The sequence below is a fragment of the Emys orbicularis genome, chromosome 23 (genome assembly GCF_028017835.1).
Source record: "Emys orbicularis isolate rEmyOrb1 chromosome 23, rEmyOrb1.hap1, whole genome shotgun sequence".
In the NCBI taxonomy this organism is placed as follows: domain Eukaryota; kingdom Metazoa; phylum Chordata; order Testudines; family Emydidae; genus Emys; species Emys orbicularis.
In genome coordinates this window covers 403411-415863 of record NC_088705.1, presented here as the reverse complement: position 1 = coordinate 415863, position 12453 = coordinate 403411, and the positions used below count along the sequence as shown (strand labels likewise).

The 12453-nt window shown below is 41.7% G+C and overlaps 1 protein-coding gene across 1 annotated transcript; it reads right to left on the bottom strand.

Moving 5' to 3' along the window:
- Nucleotides 1–10381: 10381 nt before the first annotated feature.
- On the bottom strand, nucleotides 10382–11953 carry GJA9 (gap junction protein alpha 9). The gene has a single exon (XM_065421689.1). The coding sequence runs from the start codon at nucleotides 11951–11953 to the stop codon at nucleotides 10382–10384; it is 1572 nt and encodes a 523-aa protein (XP_065277761.1).
- Between the last annotated feature and the right edge of the window lie 500 nt (nucleotides 11954–12453).

Here is a 12453-nt window from a genome sequence, read left to right as displayed (position 1 = left end):
GTACTTTGCATTTGTCCTTATTGAATTTCATCCTATTTACTTCAGATAATTTCTCCAGTTTGTCCAGATCATTTTGAATTTTAATACTATCTTTCAAAGCACTTGCAACCCCTCCCAGGTTGGTATCGTCCGCAAACTTTATAAACATACTCTCTATGCCATTATCTAAATCATTGATGAAGATATTGAACAGAATCGGACCCAGAACCAATCCCTGCGGGACCCCACTCGTTATGCCCTTCCAGCATGACTGTGAACCACTGATTTGGTAGTGATGGGGGACTTCAACTATCCAAATATATGTTGGGAAAATAACACAGCGGGGCACAGACTATCCAACAAATTCTTGGACTGCATTGCAGACAACTTTTTATTTCAGAAGGTTGAAAAAGCTACTGGGAGGGGAAGCTGTTCTAGACTTGATTTTAACAAATAGGGAGGAACTCATTGAGAATTTGAAAGTAGAAGGCAGCTTGGGTGAAAGTGATCATGAAATCATAGAGTTTGAAAATCTAAGGAAGGGTAGAAGGGAGTACAGCAAAATAGAGACAGGGGATTTCAGGAAGGCGGATTTTGGTAAGCTCAGAGAGCTGATAGGTAAGGTCCCATGGGAATCAAGACTGAGGGGAAAAACGACTGAGGAGAGTTGGCAGTTTTTCAAAGGGACACTATTAAGGGCCCAAAAGCAAGCTATTCCGCTCGTTAGGAAAGATAGAAAATGTGGCAAAAGACCACCTTGGCTTAACCACGAGATCTTGCATGATCTAAAAAATAAAAAGGAGTCATATAAAAAATGGAAACTAGGACAGATTACAAAGGATGAATATAGGCAAACAACACAGGAATGCAGGGGCAAGATTAGAAAGGCAAAGGCACAAAATGAGCTCAAATTAGCTATGGGAATAAAGGGAAACAAGAAGACTTTTTATCAATACATTAGAAGCAAGAGGAAGACCAAAGACATGGTAGGCCCATTGCTCAGTGAAGAGGGAGTAACAGGAAACTTGGAAATGGCAGAGATGCTTAATGACTTCTTTGTTTCGGTCTTCACTGAGAAGTCTGAAGGAATGCCTAACCTAGTGAATGCTAATGGGAAGGGGGTAGGTTTAGCAGATAAAATAAAAAAAGAACAAGTTAAAAATCACTTAGAAAAGTTAGATGCCTGCAAGTCACCAGGGCCTGATGAAATGCATCCTAGAATACTCAAGGAGCTAATAGAGGCTGAGCCTCTAGCTATTATCTTTGGAAAATCATGGGAGACGGGAGAGATTCCAGAAGACTGGAAAAGGGCAAATATAGTGCCCATCTATAAAAAGGGAAATAAAAACAACCCAGGAAACTACAGACCAGTTAGTTTAACTTCTGTGCCAGGGAAGATAATGAAGCAAGTAATTAAGGAAATCATCTGCAAACACTTGGAAGGTGGTAAGGTGATAGGGAATAGCCAGCATGGATTTGTAAAGAACAAATCGTGTCAAACCAATCTGATAGCTTTCTTTGATAGGATAACGAGCCTTGTGGATAAGGGAGAAGCTGTGGATGTGGTATACCTAGACTTTAGTAAGGCATTTGATATGGTCTCGCATTATATTCTTATCGATAAACTAGGCAAATACAATTTAGATGGGGCTACTATAAGGTGGGTGCATAACTGGCTGGATAACCGTACTCAGAGAGTTGTTATTAATGGTTCCCAATCCTGCTGGAAAGGCATAACAAGTGGGGTTCCGCAGGGGTCTGTTTTGGGACCGGCTCTGTTCAATATCTTCATTAACGACTTAGATATTGGCATAGAAAGCACGCTTATTAAGTTTGCGGATGATACCAAACTGGGAGGGATTGCAACTGCTTTGGAGGACAGGGTCATAATTCAAAATGATCTGGACAAATTGGAGAAATGGTCTGAGGTAAACAGGATGAAGTTTAACAAAGACAAATGCAAAGTGCTCCACTTAGGAAGGAACAATCAGTTTCACACATACAGAATGGGAAGAGACTTTCTAGGAAGGAGTATGGCAGAAAGGGATCTAGGGGTTATAGTGGACCACAAGCTAAATATGAGTCAACAGTGTGATGCTGTTGCAAAAAAAGCAAACATGATTCTGGGATGTATTAACAGGTGTGTTGTGAGCAAGACACGAGAAGTCATTCTTCCGCTCTACTCTGCGCTGGTTAGGCCTCAACTGGAGTATTGTGTCCAGTTCTGGGCACCGCATTTCAAGAAAGATGTGGAGAAATTGGAGAGGGTCCAGAGAAGAGCAACAAGAATGATTAAAGGTCTTGAGAACATGACCTGTGAAGGAAAGCTGAAAGAATTGGGTTTGTTTAGTTTGGAAAAGAGAAGACTGAGAGGGGACATGATAGCAGTTTTCAGGTATCTAAAAGGGTGTCATGAGGAGGAGGGAGAAAACTTGTTCACCTTAGCCTCTAAGGATAGAACAAGAAGCAATGGGGCTTAAACTGCAGCAAGGGAGGTTTAGGTTGGACATTAGGAAAAAGTTCCTAACTGTCAGGGTGGTTAAACACTGGAATAAACTGCCTAGGGAGGTTGTGGAATCTCCATCTCTGGAGATATTTAAGAGTAGGTTAGATAAATGTCTATCAGGGATGGTCTAGACAGTATTTGGTCCTGCCATGAGGGCAGGGGACTGGACTCGATGACCTCTCGAAATCCCTTCCAGTCCTAGAATCTATGAAAACTACTCTCTGGGAATGATTTTCCAACCAGTTATGCACCCACCTCATAGTAGCTCCCTCTAGGTTATATTTCCCTAGTTTGTTTATGAGAAGGTCTTGCGAGACAGTATCAAAAGCCTTACTAAAGTCAAGATATACCACATCTATCGCTTTCCCCCATCCACAAAGCTTGTTACCCTCTCAAAGAAAGCTATCAGGTTGGTTTGACACGATTTGTTCTTGACAAATCCATGCTGACTGTTATTTATCACCTTATCTTCTAGGTGTTTGCAAATTGATTGCTTAATTATTTGCTCCATTATCTTTCCAAGTACAGAAATTAAGCTGACTGGTCTGTAATTCCCTGGGTTGTCCTTATTTCCCTTTTTATAGATGGGCACTATATTTGCCCTTTTTCCGGGCATGTCCTATTTTTTTATCGTCCCTCCATTAAACTTCACTCTGAACCGTTTAGTTACGTTGTTGCATTTAAGACTTAATATTTTACTAACATTGATTTTTAGGCTTTTGTAGGACATCTTTGGATTAAATTGTGGTTCCTATTTTCTGTAGTCATTTATAAATCAGCAATGAACTGAAATGTAAAGAAAACATCAGTAAAAGTAATATTAATGTAAATCATTTTTTAACTAATGGTATAATTAAGGATGCAAAAGTTTTTGAGTAATAATTCCATTTTCACTTACTCATAGTTTTCTCCAGCAGGGCTTAAATTCTTGTAGGATATGTCTACACTGCAGCTGGGAGGTGTGAGTCCCAGCCTGGGTACACAGACTTGAACTAGCTCAGCTCAAGATAACATACTACAAATGGTAGTGTGGACATAGTGGGACGTATTCGTATAGAAGATAAATTATGATTTAATTGGCATCACAGAGGCTTGTGGGATAAGTCTCATGACTGGAATAATGGTATAGAGGGGGACAGCCATTCAGGGAGGATGTGCTGGGGGAAAAAAGGAGGTGGTGTTGCATTATACATCAAGAAGGCAGATCAGCTGAAATTCTTTGGGTAAAAATAAAAGGTGGAGGGGAATAGGGATGACATCATGGTAGAGGCCTGCTATAGACCACCAAATCAGGAAGAGGAGGTGGATGAGGCATTTCTAGAACAAATAACAAATATCCAAAACACAAGAGCTGGTAGTAATGGGGACTTTACCCAGACATCTGCTGAAAAAGTAACACAACAAAACACAGCACTTCCAATAAATTCTTGGAATATATTGAGTCAGCTTCTTGTTTCAGAAAGTGGAAGAAGTAACGTGTGGGACAGCCATTTTAGACTGGACTCTGATCAAGGAGGAATTGGTAGTGAATCTGAAGGTGGAGAGCAATTTGGGTGAAAGTGATCATGAAATGATCGATTTAATGATTCTAAGGAAAGGAAGGAGTGAGATCAGGAGAATAAGGACAACAGACTTCAAAAAAGCAGACTTTAACCAATTTAGAACATTGGTTAGGTAAGGTCTCATGGGAATAAAATTTAAGGGATAAAGGAGTTCATGAGAGCTGTCAGTTTCTCAAGAAGACAGTATTAAAGGCACAAATGCAAACTATCTCAGTGTGAAGGAAAGATAGAAAGAATAGTAAGAGGCCAATATGATTCCATCAGGAGCTCTGAAAATCAAAAAGGAATCCTACAAAAAGTGGAAACATGGACAAATTGCTAAGGAGGATTACAAAAGCGTAGCACAAGCATGTAGGGAACAAAATCAAAAAGGCTAAAGCACAAAATGAGTTACATCTAGCAATGAACATACAGTAAAAGGCAATTTGAAGAGGTTCGTTAAATACATCAGGAGTAAAAGAAAGATGGAGGAAAGTGTAGGTCTTCTATTTAGTGGGGAAGGAGATCTAATAACTGATGATATCAAGCAGGCTGAAGTGTTTAATGTCTATTTTACTTCAGTCTTCAATGAAAAAGTTAGTGGTGACTAGATACTCAACACAATATTAACAACAAGGAGGAAGGATTGCAAGCCAAAATAGGGAAATAACAGGTTAAAGGAAATGTAGATAAATTAGATGTATTCTACCAGGCAGTGCCTGATGAAATTCATCCTAGAGTACTTCAGGAACTAGCTGAATCAATTTCAGTCCCATTAGCCGTTATCTCAGAGAACGCATGGAAGATGGGTGAGGTTCCAAAGGACTGGAGAAGGGCAAACATAGTACCTATCTTTAAAAATTTCCTTCTTTGACATGGTTACTGGCCTAGTGGATAGGGGGAAAACAGTAGACCAGATAGATACTGGTTTTAGTAAGGGCTTTTGACACAGTCCCACATGACATTCTCCTAAGCAAACTAGGGAAATGTGGTCTAGATGAAATAATTACAAGTTGTGTGCACAACTGGTTGAAAAAATCACACTCAAAAAGTATTTATCAACATATTGATGTTTGCTGTCAAACTGAGAAGGCATATCTAGTGGGGTCCCGCAGGGGTCGGTCCTGAGTCCAGTACTATTCCATATTTTCATTAATGACTTGGATAATGAAGTGGAGAGTAGGCTTATAACATTTGCGGATGACACCAAGCTGGGAAGGGTTGCAAGCACTTTGGAGGACAGGATTAGAATTCAAAATGATCTTGAAAAATTGGGGAATTGCTCTGAATTCAACAAGATAACATTCAATAAAGACAAGTGCAAATTTCTTCTCTTAGGAAGGCAAAATCAAATGCAAAACCAGAAAATAGGCAATAACTGGGTAGGTGGTAATACTGCTGAAAAGGATCTGGGGGTTATAGTGGATCACAAATTGAATATAAGTCAACAATGTAATGTTGTTACAAAAAGGCTACTATTCCAGGGTGTATTAACAGAGATGTTGTATCTAAAACACAGAAGGTAATTGTCCCACTCTACTTGGCAGTGGGGAGGCCTCATCTGGAGTACTATACCCAATTCTGGACATAACACACTACAAAATATGTGGACAAATTGGAGAGAGACCAGAGAAGAGCAACAAAAATGATAAAAGGTTTACAAAATCAAAAGAAAACTCAGGGGGAGCTTGATAACAGTTTTCAACTATGTTAAGGGCTGTTATAAAGAGGACTACGATCAATTGTTTTCCATGTCCACTGAAGGTAGGACAAGAAGTAATTGGCTTAATCTGCAGCAAAAAACATTTAGGTTAGATATCAAGAAAAATCTTTTTAAATATAAGGACAGTTAAGCTCTGCAATAGGCTTCCAAGGGATACTCTGGCATCGCCATCATTGGAGGCTTTTAAGAACAGGTTGGACAAACACCTGTTAGGCACAGTCTAGGTTTACTTGGTCCTGCCTCAGCGCTGGGGGCTGGACTAGGTAACCTCTCAAGGTCCCTTTCAGACAGGGCCGGTGTAACCACTAGGCGAACTAGGTGGCCGCCTAGGGCGCCAAGATTTGGGGGCCCCAAAAAGCGGTGCCCCCAATTTTTTTACATTATTGCTCCCGGCAGGGGGATGGGCCGCTCGCAGCCGCGTTAGCACCTACCTCTGCGGGCGTCCTCTGCAACTGCGGGCCCCGCCGCCTCCCTCTGCCACGCCCCACATCACTGCCCACCCGCGCCCCTCCCGCCAGCCTGGATCCGCCTCCTCCCCGAGCTGCCGCATCGCTCCCTAGCCTGCTCCCTCTGGCTCTGGCAGTTCCGGACCCCCTGCTGCAGCAGCGGCTGCTGCCCAAGGGCTGCCGGCTGCAGATCGGAGCGGGTGACAGCCTGCCTGCAGCTGGCCCTATTGACAGCAATGCAGCGGCGGGAGTAGGGGCAAGGAAGAGGAGACCGTGGCCACCGGTCCACCTGCGGGGGTGGATCATGGGCCTGCCAGAGGATACAGGGTTAAAGAGCTGCAAAAGTGTAACCGTCCTCAGCATGTGCCACCTTCCAAGGGTTCATCCCCATCCATCCCTGCAGCCCTGTGGAGCAGGTAAAAAGAGCCCCATGTTTGGGGAAACTGAGGCAGAGAACAGGGACGTGACTTGCCCAAGGTCAACTGGGGAGTCATTGTCGGAGTCCTGCTTTGAACACAGGAGATCGAGGCTCCTAGTTCTGTGCTGGCTCTGACCATTAGACCAGAGGCTTTCAAGCCCTGAGCTCTGCACCTGCCCACACAAGGTATTAATCTGGGATTCAGGTGCCGCACACTGCAAGTTTTCAGTGAAGAAACACAGCTGTCTCAAGCCCTTATGGCTACAAGGAATATCTTCCAAAGGTGATGGGTGTCTAGCCGACATAGTTCTGTCTGCCTGAGTCTGCAGCCAGCCTGGGACAACAGCTCTAGGAAATGCGGCAGTAACTGTTAAATCTAATTATGACACAGTCAGAGCCAGATTTTCATGTAACATAGGTGACCAGTTGCATGGTGCACAACCACTGCAAGTGTGTGAGCAACTCAGGTTAAGTGCAGCTGAACCCTGGGCAGACTGCAGCACCCAAGAGATTTTTGTTCTCCCAGTGAATGACAGCAGATGCACCAGTAACTTTACTAGGTAGAAGTTTAGTGACCACATTAGGGCCATAGCCTCCCCACTCCCAGCATTGGGCCAACTGCCCCTCATCATTCTCCTGATTGCTTGTACTGTTATTGATGGGAGATCTGCTGTGGATTGAGGGGTGTATATGGACCTGCCTTTGCAGGCTCAGTCCTGGCCAAGCATTCGAAATAAATTGCTCTGAGTTTCAGAAGTACTGAGAACCTTGGAGTTCCCACAGACATCGGGGGAACTGCAGGTGCTCAGCATCTCTGAAAATCAGGCCCAGAATGACACTGACACCTCTGCCTTGGGCCAGAGCTCTCTGAGTAAGGGGCTTCAGCAGCGATTGGCATGGGGCACAGTAAAGCAACCAGGACGGTCTTGACGGAAGCTAGAACTCTGTCCTCGCCTCACACCTGTGGGGAAGACAGGCCTTCAGACACCCCCTCCCGCCTGCATTGCACGTTCCAGCCCAGGAGCAAGGAACCATTTCACACCTTAGCGCTGGGGGGAGCTGAAGCCCAGAACGGGGAAGTAACTTGCCTGAAGTCATCCAGTGAGTTGGTGCCAGGGTGGAGAATAGAAGCCAGATCCCAACTCCCAGCTCTGTGCTCTGATCCCCAAAACAGCCCTTTCCAGATCCAGGGGGGGTGGGGGCAGGAGGGACTCTAGCCACGAGAAGGAGACCCAAGGCCATTTATTTTCATTAAATATGTAGACTAAATAATTAAATAAATACATTTTCAAGCTGAACATGTATTCATTCTAATGAACAATGCCACATTATGCCGTATTCATTTTTGAAAGTTTATAATAAGCGATGCCCCAGGGGGAGAGGTGGGGAGGGCAAGGTAGAAGTTTTGCCTAGGGCACAAAATATCCTTGCACCGGCCCTGCTTTCAGACATATGTTTCTATAACCTTAAAGGCCTGATCGAAAGCCCATTCAGGTCAATTGAAAAGTTCTAATTGATTTCAATATTCTTTGGATCAGATCTCAAACGTGATTTCACAAGACTTAAATGGAATGCTTTCCTCCACTATAAAAAAAAAAAAAAATCATTCCCACATGAACACACAAATAGATGAACTTTGACACTTGGGATGTAAATGGTGTTCACTTCAATATGATCATGACCAGGTTTGAATAATAATTTGAATTAATATTAATAAAGTTATACATGACTGAAATATCTCCACCACTGTGGGGAATAGGTTTCAGCTGGAGAGCTCCATGCGGGGGGAACCAAAGAATTATGCACACTCAAATACCTTGCAAAAAAACTCTGCTTTGCCCTCAGTTTCTCCATCTGTAAAATGGGGATAGTAATATTTATCTCCTTTGTAAAGTGCTTTGTGGTATACTGATGAAAAGCATTATATAAGATCTAGAAATCATTATTAATCATCATTAGCAGGACTAGGACAAAATCCTGGATGTGAAAATAACACCCATTTTATTTTTGGGTCTTTCAACAATTTCTGTTGCATTCTGCCATATTCTGCAAATTCTTAAGTTTTAATGTTAGCTAAATTTCATGTTTGTTTTTCCATTGAAAAGATACTGTGTGCAGCCATTACTATGTGACACATCCTTGCAGTAAACTATCTCCAAACAGAAGCAGCAGGATATAAACTCTTTGACAGACTTCTGCACAATTCAGTGAACTGGGATATGAACTTCAAAGCCCAATCGGAACCATTTAAAAAGTAACATTATTGCTACTTATGTATTATTTAAACAGTGCAAAAGGAGTGCATTAAGCAGAGGCATTTTTTCTTTTAAAAATCAGGAAATTAAATGCAAAACACATACATTATTGCAAATATAAGTATTCCCAATTAAAATTTTAAGTCAGAAAATGCAAAAGTTAAGATTACTACATGATTGTTAATGGAACATGTTGCACATCCTGTATATGGTAAGATAGTCATTTAGCAATATCAATAGAATAACATACAACTATGTGTTTACCTCAGATGCTAAAGTGATAGACACCAAAGAAAAACCTAAGGTAGATAGATTTAACAAGATACACAAGAATAGTATATACTTCAGCATGTGCAACATGCCTAATGCTAAAAGAAAAATTACTTTTCAATTTCCTAGCTTTTTTTGTTTTGTTCTTGTTTTAACCTTGATGTTGCACTATCAGTTATGGAAATATTGCTCAAAACTGTGAATTTAACTCAGGGAGGCACAGAGGAGAGCATGTATGTCCTGTTCTAGGGGTGGGTGAGCGGATCAATTGCCCTGGGCACCAATTTTCCAGGGGGCTGTGTCAACACTTGGCTTTTCTAGTTTTTGGGGGGGACAGGGGGTTTGGCTTTGTTTTTGTTTTTTTGATGCTCCACTGCTTAGGCAGAGAGGATGCTGAAAACATTTTCCACCCTGGCCAGCAAAACAACTGGGGCTGCTCCCTGGGAGCATGCAGTCTACATGGAATAGTGCTCACTTCTCCCCATCCTCACATAAACCCTTTTATATTTCACAGGTGCTTTGTGGAATGTGGGTTCCACACATCTAGAGAGGGGGCAGTAGAGGTCCATTCTTTTCAGTATTTCCCCCCTAAAACAAAACAAACAAAAAATACATGTGTCCCATCTTTGATGTGGAACCCCTACTAAGGTGCTTTTCAGAGGCAACTGCAGCAAGCGAATCCCTGTCAGCACAGTCCCCCTGGCATGGAGCTATGTGGGAGTGAGGGTGAAAAGAGGCAATGAAGAGGCACAAGGCCTCCACACAAAGATGGCTCCTCTCTCCATCACTTTTCTTCCCCCCCCCCCCCCCGAAATTTTTTTTGCAGTGATCCATAGATGTTTGAGGCTGAACTTGGATGGACTTGATACAGGAATTACTGGGTTAAATTAAAAGTTACTTTGACATCTGTTTGCTTTAGGAACAGGAAAGATAATGGGGATATCTGCTCTATTAGACTTTAAGTCATCTTAATAATTATCTGCTCTATTAGATTTAATAAAAAGATGACTTAAAATCTAATAGAGCAGATAATTTTTTTATTATCAATTTCTCATTTCAAGAGTTCTTATCAACTACTGCACAAGGGTGCACAGTTCTTTGCATTACCTCCGTGAAAGAGCTGGTGGAAGTTGATTAACTTAACTACAATTACAAATAGGTATAATTCATGTGACAGTGTCCAATAATGCCACTATTTCCCTCAATGCTCATGCATGTAACATATAGGTAAGGTAACAAACACTTAGATCTGAAGATCGGTGGGAGCACGCCTGCTGCTGGCATTACTTGCCAATGACATTCGCCGAGAGGGAGAAAAAGCCTGAGGACTTTCACAATTTCTGCTCTGTTTGGATTCTGAGCTCAGCTCACTTAGAGAATCAGGAGTGTCTGGTCTGCCAATTTGTCTTAGGTCAGTCTTGGAAAGGCCTTGGGCTCTGCTTCCACTGAAGTTGTCTTGTCCTCGGTTGCTGCTCATGGAAGGAGAATCTGTTGGAGACCCTTCACTCTCAACTACTGTAGAACAGTTCCATGGGGAACTGACGCCACGAAGCTTTCGAGCACAGTTAATTGAAATAGGGGAAGTCATATCAGGTTGCAATGAACTTCCAGGTGGCAGTTCAGCCAGGCTTCCCAAGCACAGACCTGAAGCAGCAACTAGATTAGAATGCATGCCACTGAGGCAATGTTTCTTTTCATCTTGTTGCTGACTACCATTAATTTCTGTCCCACATACCTTGCTTAAGCCTTCATTATTATTTGAGCTGGTATTTCGAGGATGACGGTCCAAAGTATTAGAAGTTTGCATCTCATCTGGTAATTTACTTTCCCTTTCATCATGAATGTGATTGTTGCTATTTTCAGTATGGTTGTTTTTAACAGATTGGAATGCAGAAGATGAATTTAGAACATCATGGCCTGCCGTGTAAGTTTGTTTTTCTATTAACATGGTATAACTACTAGGGGCAAAAGGGAGAGTTTTTTGTGGAGTTGCGGATGTTCCCATACAAGGGTGGGGTATTACAGAGTTTTTCTTGGATTTACTTACATAGAAATCATCAAAGTCATCCCTGTTTTTATCAGGCCCACAAAGTCCCTTTTTAATTTTTTTGACCCCTAGATGGACAATTTCTAAGATGTTTAAAAACAATGATACAATTGCTATTGATTGCATAAATAATAGGAACACTGTCTTTTCTGTTGGTCTTGATATAAAACAGTCAACTATGTTTGGACATGGCTGTCTCTGACATTTATAAAGAGGATTGAGCTGAAAACCATAAAGAAGATATTGGCCAATCATAAATGCAACTTCAACTGCAGATCTAGTAAAAATATGTATCACATAAGTGCAGAGCAAGGAGCCTCTCAGGGGTGCTTTGTTGAGCTTTCTTTGCTCCAGTTGCCGGAGTTCTCGCTCCAGTCTTTTCCGATCTTCAGTCATTTCTAGTTCAACTCCTTCAAGTTCCATTCTTACTTGTGCCTTCTTCTTTTGTCTCTCTTTTTCTAAGGCTCTTAGTCTGTATAAAGCATGGCCCATATAGACCAAGGAAGGTGAAGATACAAATATAACTTGCAAGACCCAATATCTTATGAGAGAGATAGGAAAGGCCTGGTCGTAGCAAACATTTCTGCAGCCAGGTTGCTCTGTATTGCATATGAATTCTGACTGCTCATCATTCCAGACATCTTCAGCTGCCACACCTAGGACAAGCATTCGAAATATGAATAGGATAGTTAACCAGACCTTTCCAATAATAGTGGAATGAATGTGGACCTCCTCCAAGATGCCTCCAAGAAAATTCCAGTCTCCCATGGTTACTCTGCCATCTTAGCACTAAAAGCCATGAAAGATAAACATAAGATATTGTCACAGTTGCAGCCCTTCTATACTATATTACACAAAAGCTGACACTGATTCTCTCACATTCAAAACATAGTAACCAAGCTCATAAAGAGCATCACTCTTTCATTAATAGCTGAGATTTTAATATCTCAGGTACAACATTAATACAGTGATGTTTTCTAGCTTTTTTTCTTCAAATTAAAAATAAAAATTACCTTAGTAGGGACCAAATCTTACGTGGTACTAAGCATCCTCAATTTCCATTGAAGTCAATGGAAGTTTAGGTGCTTGGCCCTTTGCAGAATTGGGTCCTTACTGAGGTTATTAAAGTCCAGTAAATATGCCTTTAATAATTAGTTGATATCTAAAGTAAGTATAGAAAAAAATTTCAAATCTACATAAATTGTATACTGGGGAATGTTACTTCTGAACTTTCTTGGATATTGCTTATGCCTACCAAGGCACATAAC

Excerpts from the sequence above, each read along its gene's own strand:
- GJA9 (XM_065421689.1), bottom strand. The coding sequence starts at position 11,953 with ATGGGAGACTGGAATTTTCTTGGAGGCATCTTGGAGGAGGTCCACATT.